General features: G+C 30.0%; 2 protein-coding genes across 3 annotated transcripts; both read right to left on the bottom strand.

Moving 5' to 3' along the window:
- Window positions 1-8863: 8863 nt before the first annotated feature.
- Window positions 8864-10101, bottom strand: LOC132800748 (polyadenylate-binding protein 6-like). Its single transcript, XM_060815008.1, has 2 exons — window positions 9855-10101; window positions 8864-9177 (listed from the first exon to the last, which is right to left on the bottom strand). The coding sequence occupies exons 1-2, from the start codon at window positions 10099-10101 to the stop codon at window positions 8864-8866; spliced, it is 561 nt and encodes a 186-aa protein (XP_060670991.1).
- Window positions 10102-14113: 4012 nt separating this feature from the next.
- Window positions 14114-17247, bottom strand: LOC107428553 (polyadenylate-binding protein 6). 2 transcript variants are annotated; one of them, XM_060814143.1, is made up of 6 exons: window positions 16845-17247; window positions 15862-16171; window positions 15058-15131; window positions 14835-14977; window positions 14594-14650; window positions 14120-14486 (listed from the first exon to the last, which is right to left on the bottom strand). In XM_060814143.1, the coding sequence occupies exons 1-6, from the start codon at window positions 17089-17091 to the stop codon at window positions 14460-14462; spliced, it is 858 nt and encodes a 285-aa protein (XP_060670126.1). In that variant the 5' UTR covers window positions 17092-17247; the 3' UTR covers window positions 14120-14459. The 2 variants fall into 2 exon arrangements, with proteins under 2 accessions (XP_060670127.1, XP_060670126.1); XM_060814144.1 differs by lacking the exon at window positions 14835-14977 and having other exon boundaries at window positions 14114-14486.

Genomic DNA, 17247 nt, shown 5'->3' with positions numbered 1-17247 from the left:
TAAGATACAGCAAAATAAAACAATTTTTATGCACTAATATATATATATATATATATATATGCAGTAATATGCAGTGATATAAATAAAATTTATTTTTTATAAATAAATATTTTTTAAATAGTTTAAATAAATATAGTGACATAAAATAAATTATAACATATTTATAATAGTTTTTTTTAAATTTCTTTTTTTTTTAAATCTTAGCTATATGTGTAATTGGAAAAAATAAAAATAAAATAACCTTTTTTTTGCCGGGGAAAATAACTATATTTGACTATCATTTTAATCGAAAAAGTAAAAAAATGTAACTATCATTAATTTAATGTCATCTAAATTGTATTTAAAATGAGTTTTAGCTACCTTTCCTCTCTTTGTTTTTTTTTTTTTTTTTTTGAATGACTTTAGCTACTTATATTACTCCTTATAAGGTATAAATAACTTTATTTATGAATTATTTAATATTGGTAAATACTAACAACATTATATTAAGAAACATTAATGTTAGCTATCAAAAAATAAAATACTTTCATGTAACCGTGTTGCATTACGCACAAAAAAGTGTTTATGAAAAATGTAATTTAATTTGAATAAAAAAATGAGTAATAACAATATAAAAAAAAAAACTATTAATTCTAATGCAAATAAGAACCTGTGTTAAAATGAAATAAAAAATTTAATCATTTTTATTAGAAAAATTGTACGATCAATATCTAGCATTTAATTTTATGAACATATTCAATCAATAAGTTTTTTGAACATATAAAAAGAGTTCTGATTTTTTGCAAAGATAAAATAAATAATTTTACCATATAACAATAGAAAATTATATTTTCAAGACCCCCCAAAAAAAAAAAAAACTTTAATTTTAACAATATATATTTTTGAAACATAAACAATATGTCCTTGCAACAATATATATATATATATATATCTTTCTTTTTTTTTCTTTTTTTTTAATAGAATAAACAAGATATTTTTAAAATTATGTAGATAATAATAATATTTTCCAAACCAAACATGAGAAAAACTTCAAAGATAGAAAACTTTAAAATAAATGGAAAAAAAAAGTTTTTCGTTTTCTATGCTTATCCGTGATTATGTTGTAGAATGGATGAGAGTTTTATTTATTTTTTCTTTAATTAACGTGAAAAATACTTTGATGAGGGAGTATAATTGTCAATAAGAGAGAATTTAGGGATGAAATTAAAGAGATTTAAGGGTCCGATGTTGTTTACCTTTTTGACCTTCAATAAATACTTTAATAAACCATTTTAAGTGTTGGGGGAAAACAATAAAATTGGAAAAAAGAAAAATTTACATTTATATGAAATGTAAGTGAGGCATAAGGTTTTCGCCTATAAATTACAGGGTTTGGCTACTTGTAAATCCACCAGAAAGTTTATCCGAAAATAAACTAAAAAGAGAGCTATTTTTCTTTTAAGAAAAAAAGAAAAAAAAAGAAAAGGAAATATGGAAGGTGGAAACAGATTTATGAGAGTGGTGATGGCTATAGTAATATTGAGCATGATATTGGTTGCTGGTGCAGTGGATTCAATCACACCTGATTCTGGTTCAAGGCATGAACACGACAATTTGCACGCAGATTGTTATACAAAATGCAATCATAAATGCTCTGCAACTATTTTTGTTCCAATTGTATACGCAGTTTGTATGGCCGTTTGCGGGATTGGCTGCAAGGATTCTATTACTCCTGCAGTCTATAACTGTACTGGCCTATGTACTCAATCCAATATCATCAAGTCCAACACTGCTGGTACATATATATATATATATATATATATATATTTTTTTTTATATTGTTCTTTTTATATAATCAAATATACACTGAATTATTTGTTTACAAAAATTTTAATTGATGGGTTTTAATTTATTTTTGTTTTCCATTGCAGATGCAGTTAAAGTGAGATCTTTGGTGGATGCTTGCTACAAGCGGTGCTCTAATGCTAATGTTTAAGGCTCATCAGTAGTGTTTCGTATAATAAATTAGAGCTAATGAAATAAAATATTCGTATTTATGAATTATTTTCTTCTATGTTTTTCTTCTTTTCTTTTTTTTCAAAAAAAAAGAAAAAGAAAAGCAAGTATTATTTTAGTAATAAGGGCTGCTTCAATGTTAAAGTTTAAGTGATACTCATCAGTACTGTTTCATATAACTGTTAATGAAATAAAATATTCATTTTTATGAATTATATTCTTCTATGTTTCTTTTTTTTTTCTTTTTTTGTTTTTAGTTGCGAAAATAGCATAACTTATTTTGCATTAATTTCATTTTTGTCCACTGTCCTTTACTATCAATGCAGTCAAACTTTCTTCTAAACTAGAAAAATTTGGTACGCATCATCAGAATATAGATCATACATATTCAATCTTATCTGACGATTCAACTTTACACTTTTGCTTGGTTAGGTAGCTCGACTTATACGACGGTAGCAACATATAAATCTTAAGTAATAAACCAAATAAAAACACTTATTTAGTTGTCGTTCTTTTTCAATAAAAAAAAATTGGTCAAATAATCTTCATACAAAATATATATATATATATATATGATTTCATTATCTGAAATAAAATGTGGACTTACCTCAATTTTACACACTAATTCACCTTTTTATAATTATTGTATTGTATTATGTTTTATGATAGGTGGAACACTTATTTAATTCATGCTTAAAGTATTTGGCCGTTTGTCTCTGACAAATCTATTACTAACCTATTAAACAATTTGTTTTAAAGGTTTCTTTCAGTAATATGCCCAAAATCCATATTTGAAATTCACAGTACTTTGTTTACCACAGCCCAATACCATTGTGTTGATACAATTTTTTGTGTGGTGTCTAGTGGGAGGTCTCAGGTTGTGTCACCATCCAATCACACATCGCCATCTGTCCTATTATAATTAAAAAATTAATTTTCCCATTTCTCATGTGTAGTGTGTGAGAATGTGGCTGAAATCCAGATACAAACATGGATTGCATGATTTTATTGTTACCTTATCAGTAATGAAATTAGAGTATTTGATTAATTGTTTGTACCTACGTAAGAGTTTATCTATTTAACGAACTCTAGCGTTATATGATAATTGGAAAGCTAGGAAATGAGCAATTCGCATAATATGCATATTGGTTATTGATATTATTTTCTTACTTTCGTGCGATCTTTGTTGTCTTTTCAAATCATTTCTTTTATAATAACGCTGAATAGTACCTTTACTGATATCGTTGAGTCTCTTATATTTGATATTGTTGAGTTTCTCATATTTGTATTTGGATTTAATGGATACTATTTTATTTATAGAACCTATTGATGAGAGTTTTGTTGAGGAATGAGAGTAAACTAATTAAGTGTTATTGGATTATTATGGATTAAGTATCACATACAGAGATCTATTGAGGACGATATTCCTAAATTTGACACAGTTAAAGATTTTCTTATTACTATTTGAAAATAAGTACAATGGATTTATGAAACCAAGAAGCTTATTTTTTGGATCCGATGCATTCGTTTGTTTAAGAGCATCTATAATGGGGTGCAAAAATGTGCCAATTAATTGTTTCTTCTCTCTTTAATACTCTACTCTAACTCTGTTTCTCTTCCTCTTCCAGCACTATCTTTGGATGTGTTAGGCTCGATTGAAAGAAACCTTATGGCCATCCAACTTATGAGACCAATTTTGTCATTTTTCGTTTTCAACAAGAAGCAAACAATATATCATAGATCCATATGCGCACGGCAAATTTATTTTCCTTCTCTTAAAGATATTTTTTCCCCCTAATTTTGGTGCTACCAAAATGTGAATTATACAATCATTTCAATTACACCTATAAAAATATGGTCTATTCTGCAGTTTCATGCCAAAAAAGTGAAAAACATTCAGCAGAAAAAATTAAACATCTTACTTGAATATATGAACTTACGCGCATTTTTATTTAAGACAGTTATTTAAAATACTTAAAAGTAGGAACAATGCTTTTTATTTTTCGTTACTTTGCCAATGGGAAAGAGACTGAATGGTAATTATGTACGTATGATTGTTAAATTAAATAACCTATGTGGCTAGGTGGCTTCACTTCATCCATTGGACTGCAGAGAAGTAGCTCAACTTCCTTGTCTTAAAATTGTGTGTTTGACATTTTCAGGGTCCATATGTCATGCAATTTGCTTGTAAACCTTGAAAAGATGATTCGGCTTATTACCAAATTATGTCTAGTTATATGTAACATATTTGACTAAAAATATAATTGATTCATTATATTTCAATCGTTTCCACGTAAGCTGCTACAAATATCTTTACCGTAGTTGATTTTGATTAATCTTCCCTTTCGATTTTCTTTCTTTTGGTTCGATCCATATCCATATGATTTTGATTTTTGTAATGAATGAATTATTTGTGTAATTAATAAATGCAATGGTAATGGAAATATAAAACATCTCAAATGGCTTTGTGGATTGTTTAAATTTTTATGCCACATCATACACATAGACACTCATCCAAAAAACTATATTATTATTATTGTTATTATATTTTTAAAAGGAAAAAAAAAAATATCTGCATTATTAATTGATTAAGATTTAGATAAAACAAAAATAAAATAAAAATTATAACAGAGGTTGTTTGTAAAAATAAGAATATATATATATATATATATATGTACACATAATTGATTTATTAGGATTTAGACATAACACAAAAAAAAAAAAAAACGCGTGGTCTAGGAAGCTATCTACTTCTTTCAGAGTTGTGATACAACAAAACAATAATTATCAATAATATAATTTTTCTTGAAAAATAAAAAGATAGATAGAGATATTTTTTTAAAAGGAAAAAAAAAAGAAAAGAAAAAAATAAACATACACATCATCAATTAATTAAATTAAATTTAGACATTAATCATTAATGATCAACTTTTTGATAAAGTTATAAGTAATTTTTGAATTGAGTGTCTATCAAATAAACTATTAACTGTCCATCAAATAAATATTTATACCACATTGATCCAGAGAGATATTGAAACTCTAGTACTCTACAAATTCTAAAAGCTATAGGATATGCCTTACCTTTTTTCCCCACTCTATTTCTTCTTTATAAAACCTTGTATTTAATTATCAAGGAGAAAGAAACTTGCATCTTTTCGTTATTGTTAATATAATTACTTCTTTTACTTATATGTTTCTTAGCGTAAACTTTTACTTTCTTCCCATAGTTTCTTGATATTCCATGTTTGTTAATTTTAAGTATTTTTGTATCTCTTTTTCTGTTTCTATAAATCATGCATCTTTTCATTAGTATAGTTTCTTATATTTATGTGATTCTTTTGGCAAACTTTACTTTCTTCCCACACTTTTCTTGAGTTTTCATGTTTTTTTAAATTTTATGTACTTTATGTTTTCTTTAAGTTGATTCGCTATTTTACTGGCCATCCTTAGTTGTATTGAGGGTGATCTTTCTAGGTTGCGTTTTTGAGAATTTGGCTGGTTCTCTGCAGTTTTTTTTTTTTTTTTTTGGCCAGCCTTGATAATATCCTGCATTTGATAGCTTGTTATCAAAGAAATATAAGTTCTAAATATTTGTTTTATTGTTGTCGATCTAAATATTTTGTTGTATTGCTGCTGTTCTAAATATCTGCATTTTTTTATTTGTTAATATTTAAATATTTGCGTTTGATTGTTTATTGAGCCACATAGTTATTTTTTTGTCCTCTCTCTTTTTTCTTTATAAAATCCCGCATCTTTCTATTATTGTTATTATTGAGCCATATAGTTTCTTGGTTTTCCATATGTTGCTAAGGTTATGTATTTTTTTTTTTTTTGTCTCTGTTTTGTTTCTATGAGACCCTGCATCTTTTTATTAGTAATATTTCTTATACTCAGTTTCTTGAGTTTTTATGTTTATTAATTTTATGTATTTTATGTTTTCTTTAAGTTGATTCACTATTTTATTAGTTCCTCCTTAATGGTATTGAGGTAGATTTTTCTAGTTTGTGTTGTTAAAAAAATCGGCTTCTTTTTTTCTTTATTTCATAGGTTGTTGTAAAAGAAATAAAGTTATAATATTTTTTGCTTTGTTTTGTTTTCTACTTGTATTTTGTTTCATCTATTTTTGATTTCTTTCTCTGCATGGTATGAGCATATTATGCTCTAGCTTTTCTAAACCATATGGAACCAAAGGTTAAATCATACAGAACCGAAGAGAAAAGCCATGAAAAGTTTGAGGCTTAAAGCCCGCCAGTAAAGAGCTCTGACATCTCAACCAATCAAAGCAAACTGTAGTGCCAATAAAAAAATAAAAAATAAAAAAAGCATTTTTTTATTATTGTTCTTATAACTACTTATTTTACTTGTGTATTTCTTCTTTTAAACTTTTACTTTCTTTGTTTTTCATGTTTGTTAATTTTATGTATTTTTAATTTTTGTGTCTCTTGTTTCTGTTTCTATACACCTTGCATCTTTTTATTAGTATGATTTTTTATACTTACGTGATTCTTCTTGTAAACTTCATTTTCTTTCCACTGTTTTCTTGAGTTTTTATGCTTGTTAGTTTTATGTATTTTATGTTTTCTTGAAGTTGATTCACTATTCTATTGGTTCCTAGACGATTTTTCTAGTTTGCTTTGCTAGAGAATTTGGCTGGTTCTTTGCGATTTTTTTTTTCCCATGATAGCTTATTGTAAAAGAAATATAAGTTCTAAATAATTTTTTTGTTGTTGTTGATCTAAATAGTTGTTTTAATATTGTTGTTCTAAAAATCTTTGTTTGATAGCTTATTGATCCACACATTCTAAAAGTTTGTGCTCTACAAATTCTAAAAGCTATAGGATACGATTTTTTTCCACTCTCTGTTTCTTCTTTATTAAATTATTTTCCCACAGTTTCTAGATTTTCAATGTTTTCCTGCATTTGATAGCTTGTCATAAACGAAATAAAGTTATAACATTTTTTGTTTTGTTTTGTTTTGTTTTCTACTTGTATTTTGTTCCATCTATTTTTGATTTCTTTCTCTGCATGGTATGAGCATATTATGCTCTAGCTTGTAAACCGTATGGAACCAAAGGTTAAATCATACAGAACTGAAGAGAAAAGCCATGAAAAATTTGAGGCTTTAATTCTGCCAGTAAAGAACTCTGACATCTCAACCAATCAAGGCAAGCTGCAGTGCAAAGAGCAAAGAGCTCTGACATCTCAACCAATCAAGGCAAACTATAGTGCAAAGAGCAAGCAGAAACAGAGGATCTGGCAACCTCCAGCAAAAGCAAAAGAAGATGAAAACAAAATCTTAAGACATCTAGTAGTGGTCTTATCAGAGATTTATACACAGTGCAGTATTAAAAAGAAGGGGGGAAAAAAAAAGGTATCACAGGAATACAAGGTTCAAGCAGAAGGCAATAGAGAGGCATATCTACACTGGTCCTAGCATTTGCTTTCAGCCGAGGAATTATGTGACTTTGATAGAGTTGTTTTCATCTTTGCAGCACGCAGAGGCTAGACAGGAAGAGAAAATGAGAGAGATCATTTAGCAGCATATAATATGCTATTGAAAATAAAATAAAATGTATTATAACTGTCAAAAAGATCCAAAGAGGAAAATTAAACATACATTCCCTACAAAACTCTGATTCCCAGTATTACTACGGTGTCTCTGTTTGATTAGATCCTGTGATTTTCATAATCATGTAAGAATAGCTTGCAGAATGAAAAAAATGGTAGAAAAGAAAGCCGTTTCTTTACACTTGTGGGGAAGGGGATAGGACTCTGCATGCCAACTTCTGTACCAAAACAGTTTGCAAAAGATTGGAAAGAAGAGTAATGGACAGGATGGGTTACCTTTCCCCATGATTGGAAAGAAGAGTAGTGGATGGGATGGGTTGAGTTCTTTAGTGGTAGACTTTCAGCCTTCAGCTTTTCCATGTGGCAATTGGCAATCTCCTTCTGCTCAGCCCTTGCTATAAATAAATTTTTGTTTTGCCCTGATCCATATTTTGATTTGTTTTATTAGAGAATATGCTGACATGGCTTATAACTATGAGAAGAATAAGTGTATGTTTACCTTGCAGTGAAGCCTTCATAGCTTCTCCAGGGGTTACTGTTCTCGCGCTCTTTTTTACGAATTTTGATACATATTTAAGGGGCACCAAGAGAACGGAAAATCAAATGAAACAGCATAAATTTAGAAAATAGACAAATCAATAATCTTAAACATTAAAATTGAACCTACTATATAAACTGGTAAATAATCAGAGAATTTAGAATTTCAAATAAGATAAGACTATGAGTTATCTTACACTAGACAGCTAGAAACAATATGAATGCAGGGAATCTCTTTGAAATATCAAAGATCTATATGTAGAAATTAGTAATTACTAAGACAAGGTAACAAATAGTCAAGATTGTGGAGATAAAAGGAAAGTACTCAAAACAATATATATATCTAAAAGTAAATTTTAAAAAACTGATTGATGAGAGATTAGTCATCTAGATGGCCAGGACTTATTGTTTTATTTCTTTCTGAGATTGCATACTCTAATAAAGGTTTTGCATCTCATACACTATCCGATAGGAAACTAAAGTACAATTTTTTAATCTTTTCTACCAATAAGTTGCATTCAAAGTGACAACATAAAAATTGAGACTATGGTGTTTCATTCCCCACCTTTGACACTTTCCACAATACATAACGACGAAATTCTTGGCCTTATATATATATATATATATATATATATATCTTGTGAGTTAAAAATATAAAGCCACAATGACAGGTTAAAAAAGTGATATCCTTGAGGTGTTTTCACCATAAAAGAGAGATATAGATAAGGAAGAAACAGAGGAACAAACAAATACAAATAAGGGCTTACATTTTCTTCCCCTTAACCAGTGTACCATGTAGAGCATTACGAGCAGTCATAGCAGATTGTCCAAAATCATATTGCACGAAACCAAAACCCTTCGTCTTGCCATTCTCTGCAGCGACCTTGCAAGATAATATCTTCCCAAACGTGGAGAACATAGTCTGTAATTGAGCACTGGTGAATGACGGGTGAAGGTTTTTAACAAAAAGATTTGCAATACCCGTTTTTCTTGTCAAAGGGTATCTCTGCGACCACATGATTCTTATGGGTTTTCCCTTGAGCACCTTGTGGTTGAGAAAACATAAAGCCGTGGACGCTGAACAAAGCAGAGGAGAAATCTAGGTAAATCACCGATAGCTATGCAAAACTCTAAATGACAACCCAAAATAAGAAATTGAATGAAAGTTTATTCAAATTTTAAGAAAGATTCAACCAGACCCAATCGATTTTACAAACACAATGAGCACATTCAATCATCGCATAAACTAACCAATATTATACACAGCACAATCGTCGCATATAGAAAGCAGTATGAACAAGAAGAAAGACATGGCATTTCATAAAGAACAAAAAAAAATAGTAATAATAAGAACCAGATGCTCATAGAAAGGAAGAACCCAAAAAGCCCAATCACCAAAAACCCGAGAACAGATTCAATCATTGAAAGTTGTAGAAACGAAGAGAGAGTAAAAAGGCATTCTGAAAAGGAAAGAGAAAGGAAAGAAAGACATGGCATTTCATAAAGAACAAAGAACAAAAAATAATAATAACAAGAGCCAGATAACCGCAAAAACCCCAATGGTAGAAAACAAAAACAGAGCCAAATTCCGAGCTATATTAAAACACAAGCAGACCAAAAGGAAACAAGAACAGGTTCAATATTCAACCATTCAAAGTTGTAGAAAGGAAGAGAGAGTAAAAAGGCATTCTGGAAAAGAAAGAGAAAGAGAAAGAGAAAGAGAAATGTAAGAAAAGGGGAGGGAAAGCGATTACCGTCTAATAACGTGAAGAAGTTGACGTAGGCGTAGCGAAGGGAGTCGCCGGTGAAAGAATCACGGTAGAGACGCACAGAGGCAATGGGACCTATTAAACGAAACTTATCAATGAGGTCTGCTTCCGTGACTTGTGGGTCCAGGTCTCCCACGTACAGCGACCATATCCGATTATCCGCCTCCGGTGCTGGCTTTGGCTTTGGTGTTGTCACCGGAACCGGAACGCCGAACATGAACTGTACGGCCATCTTGCTTCTTGCAAAATCACTCAGAGAGGTTTCACAGAGAAAATGAAGAAAGCAAGTTTGAACGGAGAGTCTCAGAGAGAGAGAGAAAGAAAGAAAGAGAATGTGTGTGTGTTTGTTGTAACGTTCTGGGAACTCAGGCGGGGTCAGGTGTCTCTCTCTCTCCGTAGTACGGTGTTATTTATACGTATCTCGACTTTTTCTTTTTCTTTCTTTTTTTTTTTCCCAACTATTTCCTCATAATTTTTTTTCTTCCTTTTTTTGTTCTCCTCTTTTTTGGTTCTCAAACAATTTCTTTTAAAAAAATAAATCTACTAATACTTTTTCACAAGATAATAGTTATTATTTTCTGCAGTTTCTTTTATGTATTTTCAGATGATTATATAAATTTTAAAACCTTTTAATTTTATTTTAGAACACCATTAAGAGTCCATGATAGATGAAAAATCAGGGAATGAACAAATGGTGACTAATTTTGTATTAATCATTAAATTTCATCTCATATAATTATAAATTTATAAATGTAAATAGGTTATATTGATTGCTACATAGCCATATTTTTCTCCCAATTTTACTTTCTTCCTTTTTGTATAAATGTAGAATCAAACAAATAAATTTGTATTTGTAAGATTTTTTTTTTTTAAAGAACAATTAAATGATTAGTTTGTATACATTTTTTTTTTTTAAAATATTACAAATGAGAAAGAGGGCATATTTACCCAAACCGAAATTTGAACTTGAAAATCGAGATGTACTCCTACTAGATTTACCACCAAATCAAGCTCCTGAGTACAATTTTTCTACATTTTAATTATAACTTATTTGCATATATATTACATTAAAGTTGCTCATAAGCAAAACTGCGATTGCTTTGAGTTGTTCATGATCACATTGCTTTGGTAATCTTTAGTCTCATCGAAAGGATGTAAAACACATGTACTAACGGTTATGGTACCTAATATAACATTAATACCCTTATAATATTGAGCCAAAATTAAAAAAACGATACAATATTCTATAAGCGTAATTAAAATAATACTTAAAAAGATGTTTAGATAAATAAATCGAAAAGCATATTCCTTTTTTTTTTTTTTTTTGCTAAGCAAATCTACAAGTATATTCTTGCGTATTTTTAAAAATAATATTAGATATCTGACCATATTGATTATTGCTTGGTACCTAAGATTAATACCGACAACCTTTTTATTTATTTGTCCGTTTCCAATTATACCGATAAAATTATGGCCCTATTCTGCAGTTTTGTGGCAAAAAACATTCAGCGGAAAACTTGAATACATGAACACATTTATGCACATTTTTATTTGAGACAGTTATTTAAAATACTTAAAAGTAGGAACAATGTTTTTTTATTTTTTATTTTTTTTTAATCTTGTTACATTGCCAATGGAAAAGAGACTGAATGGAAATTATGCATGTATGATTGTTCAATAAAATAACGGATGTGGTTCATCCCCTATTTTTGAGTAATTGTGTTGAAATATTAATGGACTGCTTTATAGTTTCTCATCTTATATACATATATAAATTATATTGTTTTGCAAGATATTGCATTAATAAACTTTTGTTTACTCTTGAAATTCTGAATTACTTTGAGTAAATTAACCATAAAATTCAAAGTTTAATTAATGCTTAATTAGGTTGAGAAACTTACAGGAGTTGTATGGATAGGGAAGCAGGAAAATTGGGTAGGGTGGCTTCACTTCCTCCATTGGGCTGCCTTCCAGCTGCAAAAATCTTCTTTGGTTTTCATGCAAATGGGTGCTTCTCTGGCTTCCACAATGATTCGATAAGTAGCTCAACTCCTCTGCAGTCAATCTCAAAAAGCAACTTTCTGGTCTTAAAATTGTTGTGTTTGACATTTTCAAGGTCCATATATTATGCAATTTGCTTTTGAACCTTGAAAAGATGATTCGGTTTATTACCAAATTATGTCTAGATAAATGTAACCTATTTGACTGAAAATTATAATCGATTCAATATATTTCAATCATTTCCACGTAAGCTGCTACAAGTATCTTTATAGTAGTTGATTTTGATTTATCTTCCCTTTTGATTTTCTTTCTTCTGGTTCCTTCCTTATCCATATAATTCTGATTTTGATGAGGAATAAATTATTTATGTAATTAGTAAATGCAGTGGTAATAGAAATATAAAACATCTCAAATGACTTCGTAGATTGCTTGAATTTTTTTGCCACAACATGATATAAAACATTCATTTAAAAAAAATCTGTCTAATGCCCTTTGTCAAATTGATCTTGTTAGAATATACATTATCAAATTGATGCGCAACATACATATAGACATTAATTTAAAAAAATAAATACATAAATTATTCAATAGCTTTATCTAAAGACTTTGTGATGCACAGAAAACAATATATTTTCAGTAAAACTCAACTAAACAATCATATTATCAATAATATATTTAAAACAAATAGATAGATACATTATTTTAATTGTTATTATTTTTTAAAAGGAAAAAATAAATATCTACATTATTAATTAATTAGGATTTAGATAGAAGCCAAAAAAAGAAAAAAAGAAAAAAAAAAGACATTGTAATAGAGTCTGTTTGTCTGTGACTAAACAAAATTATCATTATCAATAACAACAAAACATTTATTATCAATAATATTATTTTCTTAAAAAATAAAAATTAAATAGAGGTATTTTTTTTTAAAAAAAAGAAAAGATAAATATACACATTATCAGTTAATTATTTGACATTAACCATTATTGATCAATTTTTGGATTAGTCATATAAGATTTTTGGATTGAGTGTTTATCAAGTAAACATTTATACTATATTGATTTAGAGACCCATTGAAACTCTAATACTCTACAAATTCTAAAAGCCATAGGATACAGCTTTCTTTTTTTTCACTATCTATTCTTTATAAAACCCTGTAATTAATTATCAAAAAAACAAAAAAAAAAGCCTGCATCTTTTTATTATTGTTAATATATTCACGTCTTTTTCTTGTGTGTTTCTTCTCATAAACTTTTACTTTCTTCCCATACTTTCTTGGTTTTCCATATTTGTTAATTTTATGTATTTAAAATTTTTGGTTTTCTATCTTTTTATTATATTTCTTATGCGATTTTTCTTGTAAATTTTACTTTCTTCCCACAGTTTTCTTGGGTTTTCATGTTTGTTAATTTTACGTTTTCTTTTAAGTTGATTCGCCATTCTAGTAGTTCCCTAACGATTTTGATTCGCTATTCTATTGGTTCCCTAACGATTTTTCTAGTTTGTTTTGTTAGAGAATTTGGCTGGTTCTCTGCAATTTTTTTTTTCAGCTATGATAATATCCTGAGCTTTATAGCTTATTGTAAAAGGAATATAAGTTTTGAATATTTGTTTTGTTGTTGCTGATCTAAATAGTTGTTTTAGTATTGTTGTTCTAAATATCCGCGTTCGATAGCTTATTGATCCACGTATTCTAAAAGTTTGTGCTTTACAAATTCTATTAATTGTATATTTCTGCTTATAAACTTTTATTTTTCTCTCCACAGTTTCTAGGTTTTCCATATTTGTTTATTTTTTTATTTTTATTTTTTGTCTCTATTTCAGTTTCTATAAAACCCCTCATTTTATTATTAGTATTATTACTTATACCCAATTTATTTAGTTTTTGTGTTTATTAATTTTATGTTTTCTTTTAAGTTGACAAACTATTTTACCGGTTCCTCGTTGTTGGTATCAAGGATGATTTTTCTAAAGAATTTGGCTGGTTCTCTATAGCTTTTTTTTTTCTTTTTTTGTGTGTGTGTGTGTGAATGAATATCCTGCATTTGATAGCTTGCCGTAAAAGAAATAAAGCCATAATATATATATATATACATATATATATATATATTGTTTTGTTTTCTACTTATATTTTATTCTATCTATTTTTGATTTCTTTCTCTACATGGTATGAGCATATAAGTTCTAGCTTTTCCAAACCATATGGAACCAAAGGTTGAATCATACAGAATTGAAGGGAAAAGCCATGAAAAGTTTGAGGCTTTAAGTCTGTCCGTAAAGAGCTCTGACAACTCAACCAATGAAGGCAAGCTGTGGTGCTAAAAAAAAAAATGCAAGCAGAAGCAGAGGATCTGGTAACCTCCAGCAAAAGCAAAAGAAGATAAAAACAAAATCTTAGTGGTCTTATCAGAGATTTATAGTAGGTGCTGTATTACAAAGACGGGAGGAAAAAAAAAAAAAAAAAGGAAAAAGTATCACAAAGAAATACAAGGTTCAAGCAGAGGGCAATAGAGAGGCATATCTACACTGCTCCTAGCATTTGCCTTATTCAAAAGTTCGAGGAATTATGTGACTTTGACAGAGTTGTTGTCATCTTTCCAGCATATGGAGGCTAGACTGGAAGAGAAATGAGAGAGATCATTTACCAGCATATGATATGCTATTGAAGATAAAATAAAAGGTATTATAACTGTCGAAGAGACACTGAGGAAAATTGAACATACATTCCATACAAAACTCCGATTCCCAGTATTTCTGTGCTGCTTCTGTTTGATTAGATCCTGTAATTTTCATAATCATGTAAGAATAGGTTGCTGAAAATATAAAGAATGAAAAATGGTAGAAAAGAAAGCCGTTTCTTTACACTTATAGGGAGGGGGACAGGATTCTACATGCCAACTTTTGTACCAAAACAGTTTGCAAAAAGACTGGAAACAAAGAAGAGTAGTGGACAGGATGGGATACCTCTCCCAAAGATTGGAAAGAAGAGTAATGGACAGGATGGGTTGAGTTCTTTATGGCCAGGCTTGAAGCCTTCAACTTTTCAATATGGCAATTGGCAATCTCCTTCTGCTGAGTCCTTGCTATAAATAAATTTTTGTTTTGCCCTGATCCATATTTTGATTTGTTTTATGAGAGAATATGCTGACATGGTTTATGACTAAGAGAATAATAAGTGTATGTTTACCTTCCAGTGAAGCCATCATAGCGTCTCCATGGGCTACTGTTCTTGCGCTCTTTTTTGCAAATTTTGATACATATCTAAGGGGCACCAAGAGAAAGGAAAATTAATTGCAACAGCATAGATTCAGAAAATAGACAAATCAATAATCTTAAACATTAAAATTGAACCTATTATATAAACTGGCATATAATCAAAGAATAGAATTTAGAATTTGTAATAAGAAAAGAATATGAGTTGATATCTAATACACTAGACAGCTAGAAACAAGATAAATGCAGGGAATCTCTTTGAAATATCAAAGATCTACATGTATAAATTAGCAATTACTAAGACAAGGTAACAAATAGTCAAGATTGTGGAGATAAATGGAAAGTATTCAAAACAATATATATATATATATATCTAAAAGTAAATTTTAAAAAACAGATTGACTAAAGATTAGACATCTAGATGGCCAAAACTTATTGTTTTATTTCTTTATGAGATTGCATACTCTAATAAAGGTGTTGCATCTCATACACTTTATCCGATAGAAAACTAAAGTACAATTTTTTCATCTTTTCTACCAGCAAGTTGCATTCAAAGTGACAACATAAAAATTGAAACTATGGTGTTTCATTATCCACCTTTGACCCTTTCCACTATACATAACAATGAAATACTTTACCTATTATATATATATATATATTGTGAGCTAAAAATCTAAAGCCATGATGACAGGTTAAAAAGAGTTATATCCTTGAAGGTGTTGTCAGCATAGAAGAGAGGTATAGATAAGGAAGAAACAGAGACAAACAGAGGGCATACATTTTCTTCCCCTCAACCAGTGTACCATGTAGAGCATTACGAGCAGTCATAGACGATTGCTCAGAATCATATTGCACGAAACCAAAACCCTTTGTCTTGCCGTTCTCTGCAGCGACCTTGCAAGATAATATCTTCCCAAACTTGGAGAACATAGACTGCAATTGAGCACTGGTGATGGACGGGTGAAGGTTTTTAACAAAAAGGTTTGCAATACCTGTTTTTCTTGTCAAAGGGTATCTCTGCGACCACATTATTCTTATGGGTTTTCCCTTGAGCTCCTTGTGGTTGAGAAAGCATAAAGCCGTGGACGCTGAACAAAGCAGAGGAGAAATCTAGCTCAATCAACGATAGGTATGCAAAACTCTAAATGACAACTCAAAATAAGAAATTGAATGAAAGTTTTATTCAAATTTTAAGAAAGATTCAACAAAACCCATTCGATTTCACAAACACAGTGAGCACATTCAATCATCACATAAACTAACCAATATTACACACAGCACAATCGTCGCATATAGAAAGCAAAGAAGGTGTATGAACAAGAAGAAAGACATGACATTTCATAAAGAGCAAAAAAATAGTAATAACAAGACCTAGATGCTCATAGAAAAGGAAGAACCCAAACACCCCCATCACCAAAAACCCCGAGGAGCAGATTCAATCACTGAAAGTTGTGGAAACGAAGAGAGAGTAAAAAGGCATTCTGAAAAAGAAAGAGAAAGGAAAGAAAGACATGGCATTTCATAAAGAACAAAAAACAAAAAATAATAATAACAAGAACCAGATAACCGCAAAAACCCCAATGGCAGAAAACAAAAACAGAGCCAAATTCCGAGCTATATTAAAACACAAGCAGACAAAAAGGAAACAAGAACAGATTCAATATTCAATCATTCAAAGTTGTAGAAAGGAAGAGAGTAAAAATGCATTCTAGAAAAGACAGAGAAAGAGAAATGAAAGAAAAGGGGAGGGAAAGCGATTACAGTCTAATGACGTGAAGAAGTTGACGTAGGCGTAGCAAAGCGAGTCGCCGGCGAAAGAATCACAGCAGAGACGCACAGAAGCAATGGGACCTATTAAACGAAACTTATCAATGAGGTCTGCTTCCGTGACTTGTGGGTCCAGGTCTCCCACGTACAGCGACCATACCCCATTATCCGCCTCCGGTGGTAGCTTTGGCTTTGGTGTTGTCACCGGAACCAGAACGCCGTACATGAACTGAACTGCCATCTTTCTTCTTTCAAAATCACTCAGAGAGGTTTCACAGAGAAAATGTAGAAAGCATGTTCGAACGGAGAGTCTGAGAGAGAGAGAGAGAGAGAGAGAGAGAGAGAGAGAGAGAGAGAGAATCTGCTGTGCGTGTGTTGTAACGGTTTTGGGACTCGG

This window comes from Ziziphus jujuba, chromosome 2 (genome assembly GCF_031755915.1).
Source record: "Ziziphus jujuba cultivar Dongzao chromosome 2, ASM3175591v1".
In the NCBI taxonomy this organism is placed as follows: domain Eukaryota; kingdom Viridiplantae; phylum Streptophyta; class Magnoliopsida; order Rosales; family Rhamnaceae; genus Ziziphus; species Ziziphus jujuba.
This window is presented reverse-complemented; position numbering and strand designations above follow the sequence as displayed.

Coding starts and splice junctions, on each gene's coding strand:
- LOC107428553 (XM_060814143.1), bottom strand. CDS start 17,091: ATGGCAGTTCAGTTCATGTACGGCGTTCTGGTTCCGGTGACAACACCA. Junction 16,172..16,844: donor CTTCTTCACGTCATTAGACT/GTAATCGCTTTC, acceptor TGCTTTGTTCAG/CGTCCACGGCTTTATGCTTT. Junction 14,978..15,057: donor TATGATGGCTTCACTGGAAG/GTAAACATACAC, acceptor AATATGGATCAG/GGCAAAACAAAAATTTATTT.
- LOC132800748 (XM_060815008.1), bottom strand. CDS start 10,101: ATGGCCGTACAGTTCATGTTCGGCGTTCCGGTTCCGGTGACAACACCA. Junction 9,178..9,854: donor CTTCTTCACGTTATTAGACG/GTAATCGCTTTC, acceptor TGCTTTGTTCAG/CGTCCACGGCTTTATGTTTT.